The sequence below is a fragment of the Staurois parvus genome, unplaced genomic scaffold (assembly GCF_062004578.1).
Source record: "Staurois parvus isolate SC_StPar_1 unplaced genomic scaffold, SC_StPar_1.0 ptg000151l, whole genome shotgun sequence".
In the NCBI taxonomy this organism is placed as follows: Eukaryota; Metazoa; Chordata; class Amphibia; order Anura; family Ranidae; genus Staurois; species Staurois parvus.
The window spans coordinates 20,247,611-20,267,329 of NW_028317947.1; the positions used below are offsets into that span (position 1 = coordinate 20,247,611).

The following is a 19,719-nucleotide window of genomic DNA, read 5'->3' on the forward strand; positions in this document are numbered from 1 at the left end:
TCAGTGTACTGCTGTTTCTCTCGCCACAGCTCTCTAAGCTCCTTATGCAGAGAACAGTGGGTAAGTGATCAATGATAAACTATTTGGGTTGTTTTACAAGGTAAGAGACATATAGGCTTTCCTTCCCTTGCCACTCTACTCAATTAAGAGAGAGCTTGGTAAGACTAGCCCTACATCGTTAGATTTCTGTGAGAAGAACAATAGATTCATCTAGTAAAGACCAAACTGCCAGTCATTGTGTTCAACCAGCCGCAACACCCACGGATGCCTGACAACCCGAACTCTTGATGAGCTGCAGACACTGTTCAGTGAACATTTTCCTGAACCTACTCCTTAGATTTTTCAACTGTGTCTTGTAAAGCCAGATGGTGCCAACGAGGCTACCAACAGTTAAAATTTGAGCCACAAATGGGCATCTTAAGCTGCGAGTTGTAGTTTACACAGAGCTTTACTGTAGACTCCCTGTGTGACACCTTTTATAAGAATTTTTAATGATTAAAAAATGAAGTATATATTAAAGTGTATGTATACCCAAAACTTTTTCTTTTCAGTTTTGGATAGGATAGGGAATCGTTAAACCCCTATCAGTTTGGGTGATTTTCCTTTTATTTTATTGTTATAAAGGCAGGACAGAGACTGACAACAAATCCCTACAAAGCCAGAAAATATCTCCTCTTAGGAAGTAGCCCCATAATAAGCAACCGCATTGGAAGATTTCCCCCCTTTTTCTGTTCTGAGGACAGGGGGGGGGGGGGGGGGGTCACAGAAAGTAAGAAAAACTTCAATGGGTTTTTAACCCTTTTCCACTCCACCATAAAAAAAAAACAAAAAAAAAAAAAACTGAATCTGAGAGGCTGGCTGGTGTCACAAACTCTGCCTCAGCCAATCAGAGAACGTTTTGTATTTATTCATAGAATACAAAGTTCCCTATTAAAGACTGAGCACTGATCTTGCCGACTCAATTTTTTTCTGGGATTGGGACAAGAAGTGTTCGCACTGCTCCTGGAACACAGCACTGTATACAGGTGAGGCTACATATAGCTTGTACAGCCCACACAGCCGCTGCAACTAATAGTGAAGCACCAGCTGGGTCCAAACAAACTATTTAACATTAAATGAAACCCGGAGATCAATTTTAATCTTTCATTTGTTTCCCAAACTTAAAGATTTTTGATTTAACAAGTTTTAGCAATTAACAGTTTCTGCGCACAGTTGGGACCTGGACATATGGCTTTTAGGCTTGTGTCATTGACATCAGTTTGGAGCACTTCTGAGGTCATTCAGAATTCAATCACAGGTGCAGTTGACTTGCTGCAAAACTTGTTTGAAGCAAACAAAAGCCCGTCTGCACAGGCCCTTAGACATGTGACCAAACATCTTTGACCTCTAGTTTCTAAAGCTCCACCATGTAACTGCAACTGAGCATTTGAATTGAATAGGTACTGAAACTGTGCATCCTAGGACTAAATCTAAAATCCGTATAGTTCTAACATGGCAAAGGCAGCCTAAGGATCTATTAGGATATGAATCTCTAGTTTAGCCAAACTAAAGAGGAGGGTCTTCCCTTGAAACCCGTAAGCAAACTGGGATCCTAGCTGGCATCTTTTTGGCATTGGAACACACTAGGCTGTACCTACTACTGTGCCACAAGTTAGTGGCTGTGAACCTACATTTTTTAATAGAGTATTAAAAAAATATCCGTGGGATAATGCACTAGGCCAGTGTACCTTTTGATGTTTTGTTTTTAAATTTGTTTTTAGGACTCAGTCACAGAGGTGCTAATCTAGGTTAATTGTGAAGAATTTACTTTTCTGGCATTTAGCAATTATCCTGTCAAGTATCCACCCATCCTTTTAGGTGAACTTCGGGTCACCACTGCTCTCCCTCTGTACAATGCACCTATGCAATTTCGCACTACTGATTTCTTTTAGGCTTGCCACTGACATAAGAAATTATTAAAACGTCGAAGTTCACAGTTTGTCGTACACCTGAACAGAATAGTTTGCCTATTTTCACTGATCTTTTCTTCTACAGTAATAATCAACTATATCATTGTGGACAATACATATGTGTAATTACTTGTGACAACACATTTTCTGTTCCTGGCAAAATCTTATGTACTTAGCTTATGTATAATTTTATTTGTACAGAAAGCTATTACTGCCTATGGAATGGTCACCTATACAAAGCTGTATGTCTTCAAAACTGAATATGCCACACACTTGGCAGAGAATCAGGTCTCTGATCTGTGATTTGACTATTTATAGTTGTTTTTATGCGGTTCTTCTGTGTTTTTGCCTATTCTTTGAACTTGCCACTGCAGATACATACTTGTAATGCATGGTGGCAATCAAAGATGCCAGCACTGCAAATTTTCCCCTTATTGTTCCTTAATAAACTATAAAGGCGTCTAGATAATTCAAAGTGGCAGCCTGCTGCCTCCTGCTGGACAATTTCGTAAATTAAAAAATGCGTAATTCTGAGCTATGCTGTCTATACACAAGCCTGTTGTAGAACATTAGACACCTCTTAGAGGTGTCCTTAGACATGAAGGCAAGTATGACACAATATAGTAAGCATTAGAAAAGTTGGCTACACACAAATTGTTTTTTTTTCCCCATTTGACCTTCAGGCTAAACTAAACTAAAAAAAACAAAATCTGATTCCTCTTCATACTTAACAGAGCAGACGAATGAGCCTCCCACTGAGGCAATTTTCACCTGACAGCCAGTGCCAGCAGCTGTTTAAATACATCGGGCACTGCCACAACCGTAACTGCAGTCACTGTGTGGCTGCAAATTATCCTCCCAACTCCTTCAATTTCTGGATCCCATGATCTTGGGTAGTAGAGGGGCGACAGTGCTATCCTCTGATAATTCATCATCTGGTTCACCATGGCCAACTTAAGTTTATGGTATCAGAGTCCTTCCTCACGGAATTTTTTTACCCAGACTAAACGTGGTTTTGGACCAGTCCTGGAATACCTTTTACAACAACAGTACTAAGCGCAACCTCACTGTGCTTTCAGTGGTGGAGTGAAGGACATGGAAATCTAACATAAATTTGTGATAAGAAGAAAGCATTAATAACACTTCATCTGGAATATGCAGTTCAGTTTTGGGCACCAATTCACAAAAAAGATACTGGGGAACTGAGAAAGGGCAGAGAAGGGCAACGAAACTGATAAGAGGCATGGAGGAGCTCAGCTATGAGGAAAGATTAGAGGAACTGAATTTATTCTCTCTTGAGAAGAGGAGATTAAAAAGGAATCTGTTCAACAAGTATAAATACACAAGTGGTTCATATAGTAAAACTTGGAGTTATTTACATTAAGGTCATCACAAAGACAAGGGGGACTCTACATCAGTAGGAAGAGGAATTTACCTGTATGTACGTAAGAGCTGTGAATATGTGGAATAGACTCCCTCAAAAACTAGTTCTGGCCAGCTCAGTAGATTGTTTTAAAAAAGAACTGGATGAATTCCAAAAGGCACAAAATATAACTGCATATTAACATATATAGGTAATAACTACAGAGACTGTTGATCCAGGAAATATCCAAAACACCTTTAGGGAATCAGAAAGGATTTTTTTCTTCTGCTGGAGCAAATTGGAATACACTTTATTGGGTTTTCTGCCTTCCTCTGGATCAGCTGTGGATATTGGGTATATGGAGGTTTTATATTTATTCATTTTTTCTATTGGTTGGACTAGATAGACTTGTGTGCTTTTGTAACCTGATTAACTATATACTATATATTGGCTGCCATTGCTAATTTTCATCTGAAATGCTATCTGCTGCCTGGCTTTCCTGTAGATCCATTGGTTTCAAAATGTAAATGACTCAAAGCATTGATCATTTTCTTAAGGAGAGGTCAGCACTGGAAGTTTATTTGTTCATCTCAGCATGCATGTGATAATACATAGGAATTTGGTGTCAGCAGGTTAAAGGTAGCAATGACATCACCCTCTTCATCGTGTTGCAGTGCTCAGGCCTACCAGTTGGGAGCTACGCCCAAACACTTTATCATGAGAAGAGATCACATCCCCCCGAATCAGGAACAGCGGGAATTTTGTTGCGACAGCCAAGGGAGAAGAGCACTTCTAAATAGACACAGTGACGGCGTCTCTTTAAATGACCAGTATTTTGTACAGCACCAATCAAAAATAAAAATTTAGACAATAACTGTTATATTTTTGCATTTTTCAGAAGAATAAAATGTCAACAATTCATTCTGTAAAGCGCCTCACAAACTGTATAATAATACTTCCAACAATAAGAAGAAACATTTTGACAAACAGTAACATTTTCCATACTGATTTATTAACAAAATGAAGTCAGGTTGCTAATCCCACCATAATACAGCCCTTTATGCTGAGCTCCCTAGCCAATATATTACTAAACTCTATGCACATAGGTATTAGCTGCAGTAGAACAGAAAAGAGACTTTAAATGAATACCAAATGGTTTATCATGAGTTGTCTTACCACTGGACCGGTTCTTCCTGTTGGATTTTCCACCACTGAGAAGCATCTTCAGACTGTTCCGAAACATGTCTGCACCACTAGTCTCACGTCAGGCACAAATCTGAAACAAAAAGGTCCAAATAGAGAATCACATATTCGGCCACACAACATATCCGAAGGCTGTGACATGCTACCTGAAAACTATTTTTGAGGTTCTAGAAATTACTGATATCTCCAAAGTTGACAAAAAAAAAATCATTATACAGTGGGTACAATAGCGAAACATTTAAATATGTAATGATTCATTAAAAGGACCAGTCCACCCAATACTGATGCCATAGCTATAGTCAGGCGCTATGGTGTTATTAACAGATTGGCTTCAGATCTTTCAGAGGCTGCAGAGATTAAGAAGATTAAGGCTCTGTCTCTTCGCACCCCCTCCAAAGCTATGTTGTTCTTCCACTCACACCAATAATTCAACAAATTTAGCAATAGACGGATCCCTTGAAAAGAATATATAGTCTTTCAATATAAAAGAAGAATAACTACCTGGTGATGAGTTCTGCTAATTTTTGATACTCGCCCACCCAGTGGATCCAGCGCTGTCCAGTGCCTCTTCTCCTCTGGCAGCGATTGGTCCTGAGCCACCATGTTTCTCTGACGTCATTGCTAGGCTGCCGGATGTTCCAGGTTCAGAGGGCATTCCTCCCGATGACACACAAACAGGCCTGCCCCCCTCCTTTACTCAATGAAAGCCTATGCCTCCTGGGATATGTGATGTACATATCCCGGAAAGCACAGTGGGAAGCGTGTGGAAATGCATGGGGAGGTGGGGCGAATTTTATATGAAAAGAAAAAAGCCCTATTCTTGCAAAGAATGGGAGGAGGGGTGGAGAGGCGGAATCGTCCTAAGGAGGTGGAAGGTCCGCTTTGAAAGTGGTCTTCATATACATCACCTGTGGGGCAGGGGTAGATAATAATGACCTTTTCCCAGTTTGCCACCATGACGCCTAAGCGGGGGTGACAGTGTCCTCCTTCCAGTGAGATCTGGAGAATGTTATGTAGCTCAAACCTAAGATGTTCCTGCACTGTGCTATGTGTGTCTTCCAATGAGATTTTGAGTACTCAACATTCCCTAGGATCTCAATGAAAGAATGATGAGCTCACCTTCCATGCTACTGAATCTAGGAAAAAAGATAATTATATTACCTAACTTTTTTCCCCTACAGGTGTTCAGTATATTCAGTATGTTAACCAGGGGGAAGGGGTTACACTGAAAAGTGGACTTTGCATTCTATGCAAGGCCAGCTTTAATGAAATATGTACCTGGCAGTGGTCATATTTGTGGTTGTATTTTACAGCACCTTCTCAAAATTGGTGTACAAGATTGCCAACTCACTGAAAACAATGTACTCTCTGTGTGGCAGATGATACATATCAGAAAAAGATAAATAGTAATTGCAATGAAGCACTGAAAGCTTAATGGCTAATATCTATCTGTATCTATATTTAAAGGAATTCTGTGAAAATAGAAATATGGGAGCTGCCATTGCTGACTTTCTCTTAAAACATGCAGGTGTCAAGGCTTTCTAGGTTGTCTGTAATCCATGGAGCTCCCATATTTTCTTGCCATAATAGCTAGAAAACTGCCAATTACACGGGCTAACTAGGAACCTTTTCACTGAAGATTTTGTTTACATTTTCCTTGAGCCAGCAGTGCACCTGTTCCACCATTAAGGCACATAAAGGAACAATAGCTGGATATGTGCTTGTGGGGCGTAATAATACCAACTGCACATTAAGTCACTGAAAATGCCTTAATAGAGGGATCAGCTATACAGATATTCTTTTATGCTGAAAAAGGAGGATTATGTGGAACTCAAGTGAATTAGTGTCTGTTTCAATTCTGTTCCACCTACTTGCACACGATCCCATATACTGTACTTAAAACCAGGGCGTATAGACCTACAGAAATCTACAGTCTCTTCCCTGCCAATATTGTTGTTGACAAAGCATTTTTATTGGTTGCCTTTGAAATGCATGTGAACAAGATCGATTAACCACTTGCTTTGCTGAGGATTTCCCCCCCTTCCTGAGGAGGCCATTTTTTGCGTTACGGCGCTGCGTTACTTTAACTGACAATTGCGCAGTCATGCAATGCTACACCCAAATTAAATTTACGTCTTTTTTCCCACTAATTGAGCTTTCTTTCGGTGGTATTTGATCGCCTGTGCGGTTTTTATTTTTTTCGCTATAAAAAAAAATAACACCGCCAATTTTGAGAAAAAAACATTTCTGACTTTTCGCTATTAAACATGTCCAGTAACAAAATTTTAAAAAATCTAATTTCATCATAAATTTAGACAAAAATGTATTCTGCTATGTCTTTGCTAAAAAAAAAAAATCCTAATACATGTAAATTAATTGGTTTACATGAAAGATATAGCGTTTACAAATGGCGGTATATATATACTGAAATTTTGTTTTTCTTTTTTACTAGTAATGGCGGCAATTGGTGACTTACAGCGGGACTGCGGCAGGCATTCTGACACTGGGGAGGAACTGACTTGGTGTCACTGACATCCCCAGTGACACCAATACAGTGATCAGTGCTTAAAAAAAAAAAAAAAAAAAAAAGCACTGATACTGTACTAATGGCACTGGGCAGGAAGGGGTTAACATGAGGGGCGATCAACGGGTTAACTGTTTGCTGGGGTGTTTTACTGGGGGTGGTGTGTTAGTGCTTCACTGTAAGCACACTGCTCTGGATGGCTGTGCTGTGCACAGCCATCCAGAGCAGTGTGCCCGAGCTAACAGGGAGGAGGACTGTTAGTAAATAAAGCAGCCCTCCGCCCCATTCGAGATCCTCGGTAATCATCGGGCACCAGCGGGTAATCACCGGCCGGTACTGGTGATTGACAGCCATGACCGCGAATGGTGGCGCGGGTAGGGCGCACGCCCCCTGCCCGGAAATACAAAATCATGTATATATACACGTGATTTTACGCACCCCTGCCGCCCTGTAGCAGTATAACTGCTATAGGGCGGTTGGGATGTGGTTAAATGTAAATCTTATCAAAGTGTGATAACATTTTCAAAGGCTTGTTTTTATGCATAGTTCCTAGACTGTAAGCTCTAATGAACAGGGCGCTCTGTTTCCTCTTGTACCAAATTGTATTGTAACTGTAATGTCTACCTCCATTTTGTAAAGCGCTGCGCAAACTGTTGGCGCTATATAAATCTTGTATAATAATAATAATAGTTTGTAATTATATACGTAACTGGGAGCAGCCATATCTGCCTCCTGCTTATCCAAATGGCAAGGTCTTTCTGTGTTGGGATACAATGTTCATGTATATTCGTACAGCTACATCAGCATCAATATTCAGTAAAGATATATTCTTCAACCAGTGGATGGTAGTGTTTATAAGTTTATAGCTGCATCTATGGTAAACGCTTTGTCTTTTCTCTATGATAAAGTTCCTGTTTCCTGTTTGTAGTGAAACAGCAGATAAACACATGTGGACTGTGCACTGTTCTGTAAGGCTATATACAGAATCTCTAACATTCTGGAATCAAAGCAGCAAGAAAGTTTTTATTACAATAAAAAAAAAAAAAAAAGTTTATTGGCAATGGTAACATTTACCATGTGGATTTATGTGGATAGCCTGTGTGCACTCTATTCAGACCTATACACTGCAGTAATGCATGCCATGCGCTATACTTATGATAGAACCTGTCATTGTTAATGGCACTCAACACAAGGGAGCACACATGCATTGCGGGACACAGCAATGAACTGCCATGCATAGTGTTTCATTACAAGAAAGAGGTTCTTTAAATGCAGGTGAGAGTTAAATAGTAACTCTACTACTCAAAGAGGCAGAGCACTTAGAGAGATCATGCCAGAAGAGATGTGTTTTCAACACATTAGCGCTCCCACATTTATGACGCAACACAGAGGAACAAAAAGTTTCCTGTCCCTTTAGTGAATAAGGACAAGCTAGGTGAATTAATACATGGACATAGGGGAATTGATCAGCCACAACACTAAAAACTGCAGCCACAACATGTAAGGCCATCATTGCAGTAAAGCAAACAAGTTACATAGAGATTACAACTACACTAATATTTAGGTAAAATAACAAAAACATTTGAAAGAGCTTTTAAATGTTTTCAAAATACAGGAACCAGGCAGGATGAGAACTCATGAGCAACTTTTGAGAGACAGTTCCCTTTAACCTGTACATGTTCAGCGCTAAACAACACTTTTGTCTATAAAGACGAAAAGAAAATAACTGCACAGATTTGTCTGCACAGCAGGTACCTGTAAAATTTATTGTAATAATCGCAGCAGAAGACCCAGGACGCTGCTGCTAATTGAGTTCCTGTTGGCAAAGCAAAAACATTGTGTCATAAATAGACCAGCAAAATGATCGTTTACAAGAAAATATTGCAGAGTGCCCTCTCGATTAGATGTACTGCTGTGCATTATTATTAGTATTACTCTAGCCATTTTTAAAGTAAAGGTTTGCCGTCAGATCTGTAGACATTGTACAATATTGACAAAACTACAGAAAGACAGAACAAGGATTTTCCTGAATGAAGAGAGTTTACAGTAAACACTGTGCAGGCTACAATTTAAAAGCGAGAGATGAGCATGTTATTGAAAGTCAAACCATGCAGTACCCTTAGTGAGTTACTGCTGTTAGGCAAAAGCTTATAGAGTTCTACTGACGAGCATTTGGTGTCGGGTCTATTTGACTTTTTCATTCCACATCATCAGCACTAAGCCAGAAGTTCCGTTATATCAACAGTGCCATTTTTATACTGCAGAATCTTATCTAAAATCTGGATTTCAAAATTTTATTGAAAGCAACTTTGAAATCTTCTGACATAGAAGTAATCTTATAGTGTTGCTAAATCTGTGATGTCAGCCCGATACAATCCTTTCCAAAACGCCAGGCAGATATAAAATGCATCTTAAATGGTTAGGGTTAGTTTTATTTTACAGTTTTCTTCAAATGGAGGTATCCAATATATCTTTCTTTTTTTTCAGTCTCTCTGTCTTTTCCTGTGCAGCTGTCAGAAAGGCAACCAATTATATGGAGAAAAGGAAATCAGTTTCTACTTTGACTCATTTACTTATGTGTAAATTTCAGCTTTAGCTAGTGAGCACTATAAACTTTCTTTCATGGCTGTTGAAGAGAAACTGAAAAACACATGGAAAGGATAAAAGAGTTTTTACCTGCTTGGTACATATATAAATTCATGGTAATCGTATGCAATGTTTGATATTTACCTGACTTAAAAAAAATAAAACACTACTCTAACACTACCAAAAAATGCTAGTTTATCCAGTGTTTTTTGAGCTAAAACCCCCCCCCCCAAAAAATAAAAACACTGCTAGTGTGCATGGAGCATTAAATGTATTTCTAGGTAGAATTGAACTTGTTTTTAGATCAGAAATACAATTGTCTGCACAGTAGGACTCTGAAACAGAAAAGCCCAGCACTTGGGAGTCCATCAGGCTCCATTGCTTTGCACAGTGCAGACTGTGAATATGCTTAGACAGAGAAAATCTCCTCAGAGTGCTACTGCTTCTTTACTATCCAGTCACGCTGATGCAGGTCCGAGACGAGGCTCTTTTTCCTTAAGCAGACCTTCCACCTTATTTTATATTTTACATAATCCTCTTTATTGTTAATCATCTCATTTGACAAAAATCATATTGCTTCATGATTACATCCCTTGACTTCCTCATATCTCGCCTAGGGAAGAATGACAAAGGCTGTGCTGCCCACAAACCTATGTGATATACTGGATGCACATATGCAGAATTTGTGGTGATAACATTGCCATTACTATGGAAACATGTGTAGCACCCTTCTAGATAGCTGCTAGGATTAGTTGGATTTAGTGCTGCCTCACTATCAGTTGAGCTGTGTGGTTGTGTGTGGAATTCTCTAGAACATATGTGTGGAGCTATGCAGATGGCAGTATGAGTATTTATGCAGCCCTGGCCAATCCCAGGGAGCATGGCTCTGAAGACGTTTGGGTAACTGCATAAATCCTTCGAGAGACTGGGTTTCTGGGTGTTTTCCTGCTGAGGATCAGTCCATCCTGGAGGGCTGCTGCCCTCCAAGACAATGCTGCCATGTGCTTGCCTGTATACTGAAGTTATAGAGAGTTGACTGAGGGGCTGTCTGCTGAAGATCTAAGCTGGTATCGCTGCAGAAAGATGTCGCATGGATGTCGGAAGGAGACAACAACTTCCCTTGAACATTTTGTGATTACAGACTTCTGTGAAAGACCTTAAAGACTTTTTGGCTGCTATCAAAAGCTCTTGTGCTAGAGAGTCAGCTGTGAGTTTGTCTAAAGGAAACACCAGCTGGTGTTCCGAAGAGCTTAGTCTACCTAGTTCTCTGTAAAGGGACTCAGGTCTAGTTGCTCTAAAGGAAGAAGCTTGTGTGTTTTTACTGCTTCTATTACAAAGTTCATAGTTTGCTATATGCAAGGATTTTGGCTTCAGCTCTATTGAAAGGAGATATCACTCTCCTCAACCTGTACATAGTTTCTGTTTTTGGAGTATCCCACTCTATTCCCTCAATCCTATCCAAGTTCTCCAAAAATAATGACCAAAAAAAAACAGATCACCCCTAGAATGTTTTATTTTTTTCTCTCTCTTTTTCCATTAATTTAGTGAGTGGGTCATTTGTCATTTTATTACTCTGGGGTAGATGAAGGGGAATGCTCCTTTAAGAAAAATCCATTTTTGCATGTATCAACTGGCTGACCCATTGTCTGATAATTTGTGGTGGGATCACTATCGTTTCCATTCCCAAAATGTAATGTTTATTCATCAATGAGGGGCCTGGTTTGGTCCATTTTTGTTGCTACATACATGCAGTATTATAGGATTTGTAATATTACTTATGTTTACAGAAAGTAATTTGGGATAACTTGTCCCCCTTATGGCCAGGAATATTGCCCTAGATTGGCCCCCTGTATTGCTATGGAAGTCTTTTAAGTATGTTAAGGCCTGCAGTGCGATTCCTTTAAACCCCTAGGTATGACACCCTTTAAGGAATTCATTGCTGTATTGTGTTTTTTTTTCAAATGTTAATGTTCATCTACTGATGAATGTGATATTTGATATATGATGTATATATGATGTATTGCATTTGCTTAAATATACTGTATTTTATCTAATAGTGACACCATGTGCAATGCTCATAAAACTCTTGAAGAATCCAGATCGTGGTGAAACATGTTGAGTAGAAGCTTCTGCAATAATGTTCTGAGTCATCTTGACTTCAATTGTAATTAATTAACAATTTTAATAATACCATACTTAGGGTGTTTGTTTTTACATGTCATTGAATAAAATATTACTTTTTTATAATATTTTGTTGTTGGATTATATGTTGGCACAGTTAAAAATCCTCTTTCTTTGTTAATATTTATTGAGAAAGAAGAGTGGCTGTTTTCATGTTTCTGGCTGCCGGGCAATCCACTAGGGAAGAACCCGGGGAAACTTACAATGGCTCCTGTGGGAGTAAGCACTACACATGTAATCAAAACTATTCCCTAACAAATAGTAGGGTTGCCACACATTGACCACACACAGACCAGGTTAGAGGAGAGTGAGATGGGGTTTCAGCCTGGCTCCTACCAGGCCACACACCCCCTGATACACTTTGCCCAGCCCCAAAGGGCTTATTTATAGAGGTACTACTATTCCCTGCTAAAAAACTGGGGAAATCATTTCGACATAAGCACTGGGAGTGGAGATGCAACTTTTACAAAACAGATTTAATCTGCTGTATATGATATCCTGAATGTACAGGGGATTCTGTGGAAAATGAGGGAATATGTATAGAGTACAGCAATAAATGTATAAACAATTAGGAGTAGCTGGCAAACATTTCTGATCAAAAAGGGGTTTATCTTAGTCAATGTTTAAAAATCTCACAAGAGAAGGTTATCACGCAGAAGAGTCATCTAATCACAACATGGTAAGGATAAAAGTAATTCTTGTACCATTTGTCAAGCAAAGCCATGCAAAACTTTCAAAATACAATGGATTTCAATGCAGACAAAGCTCGCCTGGGGCTATTTAAAACTAGAAGGGTCCTAAAATAAAAAAAGATGTAAAGATAATGGTTTTAAAGACTTACATAATTACCACTGTTTCAGAACAGGCAGTAAAGATCCATTGGATCACGACAGCATGCAAATTTACATTTTAAAACTAAATGAACAGATTACACACATCAGGAATAACACTGACACCAGACAGGGTTCTCCTGAGACATGCACAAAAATGGAGACTTCCAGAGGAAAAACACTGCTAAAATAATTATCAGTAAGTTGAAGCACAGCTGGAACTTTCAAGAAGGTAAGGGTTTTTTATTTATTTTTTTTTAAGGGGAAGTGACACATTTTAAACAAATCCCACTGAAGTAAGTCTTTATCAGTATTTAAACACAGTTTGTTAAGCTGTCCATACCCTGGTAGAATTGCACTTGAAAGTGTTGTTTTCTGAACATCCATTCGCTTTTCTAATGACTAGTGGGGACAAGTTGATGTTCATTTTCAACCATAGTGACAAGAAAATTCGAAGGCGCAGTTTGGAACATTTTTTTTCGAACAAAGAAATTTCAAACAGTGTGTTTCCTTTGAGAAAAAAAGCAAACAAAACTAGTACTTTTGAACATCGTTTGTCAAGTCTCTGTTGGCATTACTGAATGTACTGATGAGATTTTTTTATATGAACATTGATTTGAAAAGCTACCAGTGTATACAGCCTATCGCCAGCTTTAGAGGAAGAAATTTACATGGATCAGAGTCTGCCCCATGTGAAAGGGGCTTTAAGCTCCAGCCTAGGGGTTGTCACTCCATATTGTTTTCCTAGAATTGAATAGGCAGCTGCCCAGGAGAGAACGGAAAAGACAACCAACTGATTCTACCATGGCAGGCAATGTTTCCTGTAGGCAAAAGAAAATGTAAAATGCAAATTGTGCTGTGGTGCCACAATGAGGGGTGGGCTGGGTGCAAGGTGAATGTCGTTTTTTAAAGAACATTTTGGAATCAGCAACATTGGAATGAGTGTGAGTGCGTGTGGGGGGGGTTGCTTGCAATGAGACTAGATCATGGAAGAGAAAGTGAGAGAATCACTGTGCCTGGATAGTGGAGAGAGGGGCAGAGAGACTGGATTGTGGGAAAGGGCAGAAGTGGCTGGATAAATCACAGCATTTAGGGGAGGAAAGTCATCCAGCTTCAACTACTTGTGGCATTGGGATTGCAGGTCTGAACAGGAAACAAGTATCTATATGATACTCAGCAGCACTGAGTGTGGGTCCTGCTCTGAAAGGGGGGAGCTTCTCCACTCAAATATGTTCAAGCCCAGTTCTCCCCTTGGGATGTACAAGTGTAATAAGTATGTGATGTGTTTTAATGTAATCCACTACATCCAGGATCTCAGAATAATGGTACAAACATCTGATTTCCCAGCATGGACCCTGAGCACTATAGCTGCAGAATGCTATTGGTATAGACAATAAGGACTGCTCTGTTGTTTAGTTTAAAAAAAAATTTGAATTAGCATGGCAACTAAATATACATATTTCAAGAAACGGTCACTAGACTTTTGGATTTGGGATGTCTAAGGGTGGGGACCATGGAGGACAGCCCCAGCCAACTGATTTGGGACAGGTGGGTTAGATTAGATCTGTTCACTGGATTTTCTTGGCTGGAAGTGAACCTAAATAAAAGCTGGCACTTATCTTGTATCGGGAAAATTATGAGAGGTTTCCCGTATGTTTGTCAACATCCCTTATATGAAATTTGACTAAAAAACTCCCCCTATAAATATGGGATTTTTTAGGCAATATAGAGGCAACGTTTAAAAAAACAATTTTGAGTAACCTTTATTATATGATACCCCCCAAAAAAATAAAACATGATATCTTCCATTTGTCAAACAGTTGTTACAAAATAGTATACAATGGCAATTGCAAAACAATAGGGGTAGTCTATCTGCTCCTATATGATTGTGGTTCCTTCTATGTGGGCAGGACGAAGGCAGAGTTCTGGAAGAGGGCTTACAGGCACATTCATAGCATGAAAACGTGTAACCCGGAATTACCGTTGGGACGACATGTTCATAGCCACCATGCCAAAAATTATTTTAAAATCAGATACACCCCAGCTTTGGAGGTGGCAACTGGAACAAATTACTCCTACAACGGGAATTGAAATGGATTTATTTACTAAATGCCACCTCTACACCTGGCCTTTATGAGGCTAGGTGTTTTTTAGGCCCTACTTGGAGGGTTCTGTGTCAGGAGGGATGGAAAAATAATGAGTAAAGTAATATTAAGGGCTCCGACCCTGTCCTGCACACTTACTCCCCCCTTGCATCTTTTATGCTTTTCGCTGTTTTGTTTTGAATATAATTGCTGCAAGAGAAATTATTACTATACCGTGTCCATTTTCTTATACAGCAGTATCCTGATTGTTTTCTCTTGTTTCTTTTGGTCCCTCCTTACCATGTTTTCTAGTTCATGGTAATTTGTATACGTATGATGATAGTGGAATCATTAATGTTCACGGTTGGTATGCACTGTTGTTGGCCGACATTCTGTGGATGTTGATATGTATTGTGATCAGTGTGACCAGTATATTTCTAATTTGCCACTAGGGGTCTCCTCTTCGGGTCCCTGTTGGCGGCACCCGGCACACGCAGGCCGCCGCTGGTATCACTTTGCGGACGGCAGCATCCTTTCTGGTTGGGGGGGGGGGGTTGGACTAAAAGACATGACAGGCATTCTTTGGCTGCTCAGGTTGCATCTGGGATGTTTTCCCCTTCTTCTGGATCTGCGCATGCCGGTGGACGTTAGGCGGGACCGTTGTTTGTTTGCCAGCTATGGGATATAGAAAATTATCCACTTTATTTGCAGCACTTGGTATGCAACAGATGCAATGCATTTGGTTACTTACACCTCTATATAACTGGACTATTCACTTTGTTTCACTTCTCTGACTGGTGAACCTAACCTGCCTTTTCTATCCCAACATCCAAGCCATTTAGGCAAGTAGGAACATTAGACATGGGGGGAAAGTTTTTTTTCTCTTTCCTTTTTGGGGGAGTATTTGGATCATTCTTGGTTTAATACTTTTTGTTTTACACGGATGCATACAGTTGCAAGAAAAAGTATGTGAACCCCTTGGGATTACGTGGAGTTTTGCATGAATTTGGCATAAAATGTGCTCTGAATGTCATCTAAGTCACAACAATAGAAGAACACAGTCTGCTGAACATAATACTACACAAACATTAGATGTTGCCATGGTTTAATTGCACATAACATGTAAACATTCACAGTGCAGGGAGGAAAAAGTATGTGAGGCCCTAGCTTAATGACTTCTCCCAGAGCTAATTGGAGCCAGGAGTGAGCCAACCTTGACTCCAATCAGTGTGATGATATTGGATGTGTTGCTGACAGCTGTCCTGACCTTAAAAAACACACACCTGTTTTGGGTTTACTGGTTTCAAGAAGCACTGTCTGATGTGAACCATGCCTTGCAGAAGAGAGCTCTCAGAAGACCTACGATCAAGAATTGTTGACTTGCATGAAGCTGGAAAGGGTTACAAAAGTATCTCCAAAAGCCTTGATGTTCATATGTCCACGGTAAGACAGACTGTCTACAAATGGAGAAAGTTTAGCACTGTTGCTACTCTCCCTAGGCGTGGTCGTCCTGTAAAAATGACTGCAAGAGCACAGCGCAGAATGCTGCATGAGGTAAAGAAGAATCCCAGAGTGTCAGCTAAAGACCTACAGAAATCTCTGGCACATGCTAACATTTTTGTTGACACATCTACAATAAGGAAAACATTAAACAAGAATGGAGTACATGGGAGGATACCACGGAGGAAGCCATTGCTGTCCAAAAAGAATATTGCAGCACGTTTGAAGTTTGCAAAAGAGCACCTGGATGTTCCACAGCACTACTGGCAAAATATACTGTGGACAGATGAAACCAAGATTGAGTTGTTTGGGAAGAACACACAACACTATGTGTGGAGAAAAAAAGGCACAACACACCAACATCAAAACCTCATCCCCACTGTAAAACATGGCGGAGGGAGCATCATGGTTTGGGGCTGCTTTGCTACAGCTAAAAATTCATATTTTCAATCATGCTACAGAATCAATCATTTTGTATGCAAAGCTACCCGAAGAAGGAACTGTTCCCCTGAAACGCATCGGTTTCTCAAGTCTCTGCTGGTATGACAAACCATTGTATACTATTTGGTAACAACAACTGTTTGGAAAATGGAAAATATCATGTTTTATATTTTTTAGATATCTTGTAATAAAGGTTACTCAAAATTGTTTTTTTGTAAACGTTGCCTCTATATTGCCTAAAAAATCCCATATTTACAGGGGGTGTTTTTTGGTCGATTTATCTCGTATCAGGGGAGTCTGACAAATACATGCATACCTATATGATGCAAATATACATCTGTATGCATGGCTTAGCTAAACATTTGGATAATTTTGTGTGTGTCATCTCACAACTACAGCCAGTTTAATATGGCTTTTTAGTACTGCAGTCGGCAGAAAGTATTTTGATGACAGACAGCCAAAATACAAATAAATCCTATGCTTCCTACACAGCTTTTGGACAACATTACAGTCCTCTTTGGCAGCTAACCAATTTATTTTATAAATAAGATAATACCTACATTCAGTGATCTAGAATAAGGGAAGCCATACACTGATGGGTAGATATCATGCCAAGAATGAGGGCTGTGAGAAATCTGCCTCTTCTCAAACACACTGGGACCTTGCTCTGTCTGATTTGCTCAATGAATGTACAAGTAAACAGCTAAATACACAGTTTAAATACATAAAACTGATTTTACCTGCCAAAGGATTTGCAATTCTGTTTAGCTAGTCTTGTGATTCAAACACATCTGTTATAGTACACAGCCAAGAAGATGACTCCAATATTTCCTGTTTCAGCTTTACAGGTCTGTTTTACCTTTCCACTCAGACAATGCATCAGGCAGTGTGATGGTGCTGCTAGGGGCCCTATGGACTCTACCAGCAGCTTTTACTTTACTCTGTTGCCATGAGCTTTTTCTTGTTCTTTTTGTAGCGAATTGCGAGAGTTTAAAGGAGATCTATAGTCATAGTATACACTTTCATTTTATAACATTAGCACTATAATACCAATACAAATAATAGTTATATTTGACAATCCAATAAAGACTTGAAAAATCTCCTTTCTGGTTATGTGTGCTGTCTGTCTGATGGCGGTCTCTTTCCACAACTTTCTGGATTCCCTGCATGCTTTACAGCTTCTCCTCTGCGGTTTACCTTTAATTTCTAAGGACTACATATCCCATGGTACCTTGCTGCCTGCCAATGGTAAATCCTGTACTGACTCCGCCTCCTAAAACTCCTCCTCTTGGTAACCCTGTAGCTCAGCAGGCAGGTTCTGTGTATTGTGTGATACAGCAGCGCCTACTCACATGGCATAGGGAATACATGACACAGAATTCAAACAGGCAAATGTTTGGGAAGAATCCGAAAGGAAAGAAAGAACGTTTACAAACTTCAACATTGCTCAGATCAATAGTAGAAGGCTAAAAGCAATTCAAATACAATGTAGAAATGAATGTGTGATTTTACATTTTGATTATAGATAGTCTTTCGGTAGCAAGTTCTCCTTTTTAACATACTTTGCCTGGAACATACAGTAGTGCTTAAAGGTTTGCATACCCTGGCAGAAATTGTGAAATTTTGGCATCTATATTGCAAATATGACTGATCATGCCAAAAAACTGTCTTTACTTAAGGATAGTGATCATATGAAGCCATTAATTATCACATAGTTGTTTGGCTTCTTTTTAACTGATCCCGCGGTGCCCTATAGCAGAAATACTGCTACAGGGTGGCACGGGTGCACACAATCACGTATATATACATGTGATTTTGTAGTTCTGGGTATGGGGTGCACGCCCTACCCGCGCTGCCATTCACAGCCTTGGCTGTCAATCACTGGATCCCAGCCAGTGATTCCCCGCCGGCACCCGGCGATCTCTGACAGGGGAAAGACCTGTATGTAAACAATACAGATCTCTCCCCTGTCCGTTCCTGCACACTGCTTTGTATGGCTCTGCATAACACAGCCATACAAAGCAGTGTGCTTACAGTGAAACACACACTGCTCACATAGTAACACACAGCCCACAGTTAACCCTTTGATCGCCCCACATGTTAACCCCTTCCTGCCCAGCGCCATTAGTACACAGTCAGTGCTTTTTTTTAGCACTGATCACTGTATTGGTGTCACTGGGAATGTCAGTGGCACCAAGTCAGTTCCCCCAGTGTCAGAATGTCCACTGCACTCCTGCTATAAATCGCTGATTGCCGCCATTGCTAGTAAAAAAATAAATAAATGCTATAGCTTTCCTGTAAACCGGTTAATTTACAGGTATTGGGATTTTTTCTAGCAAAGACATGTAGCAGAATACATTTTGGCCTAAATTTATGGCGAAATTTTATTTTTTGTTATTTTTTTTTCACTGGATAGGTTTTATAGCAAATAGTCAAAAATATAGTTTTCCTTTCAAAATTTTCTGTTATTTTTTGTTTATAGTGCAAAAAAAAAAAAAAACCAACAGAGGTGATCAAATACCACCAAAAGAAAGCTCTATTTTTGGGGGGAATAAAAGACGTAAATTTAATTTGAGTGCAGCGTTGCATGCCTGCATAATTGTCAGTTAAAGTAACTCCGCACCGTATCGCAAAAAATGGCCTGGTCAGGAAGGGGGGTAAATCCTCTGGAGGGCAAGTGGTTAAATCATGAAGACATCAAAAATCACATAGGTCTGATCAAAATTCACATACCCTGGAATGTTTGGCCTTGGTACAGCTGCACAAGTTGACACACTCGGGTTAAAATGGCAATTAAAGGTTAATTTTCCACATCTGTGACTTAGCTCTCACGTGGATGCACTGAGCAGACTAAATACTGAGCCAAGAGGAGCAGAAAAGAACTGTCAAAAGAACTGCGTAATGAGATGATGGAACTTTATAAAGATGGAAAAGGATATAAAAAGATATCCAAAAACTTTGAATATGTCAGTCAGTACTGTTCAATCACTTATTAAGAAGTGGAAAGTTCAGGGATAACTTGATACCAATCCAAAGTCAGATAGACCAAGAAAGATTG

The 19,719-nt window shown here is 39.7% G+C and overlaps 1 protein-coding gene across 3 annotated transcripts in view; it reads right to left on the bottom strand.

Moving 5' to 3' along the window:
* The window catches only part of TANC2 (tetratricopeptide repeat, ankyrin repeat and coiled-coil containing 2), a 518,532-nt gene that overhangs the window by 287,850 nt on the left and 210,963 nt on the right, over positions 1–19,719 (bottom strand). For all 3 annotated transcript variants that reach the window (XM_089674602.1, XM_089674601.1, XM_089674599.1), the window contains exon 3: positions 4,489–4,588. In XM_089674602.1, coding sequence (XP_089530728.1) covers positions 4,489–4,555 — 67 coding nt within the window. In that variant the 5' untranslated portion in view covers positions 4,556–4,588. The remainder of the gene's footprint in view (positions 1–4,488; positions 4,589–19,719) is intronic.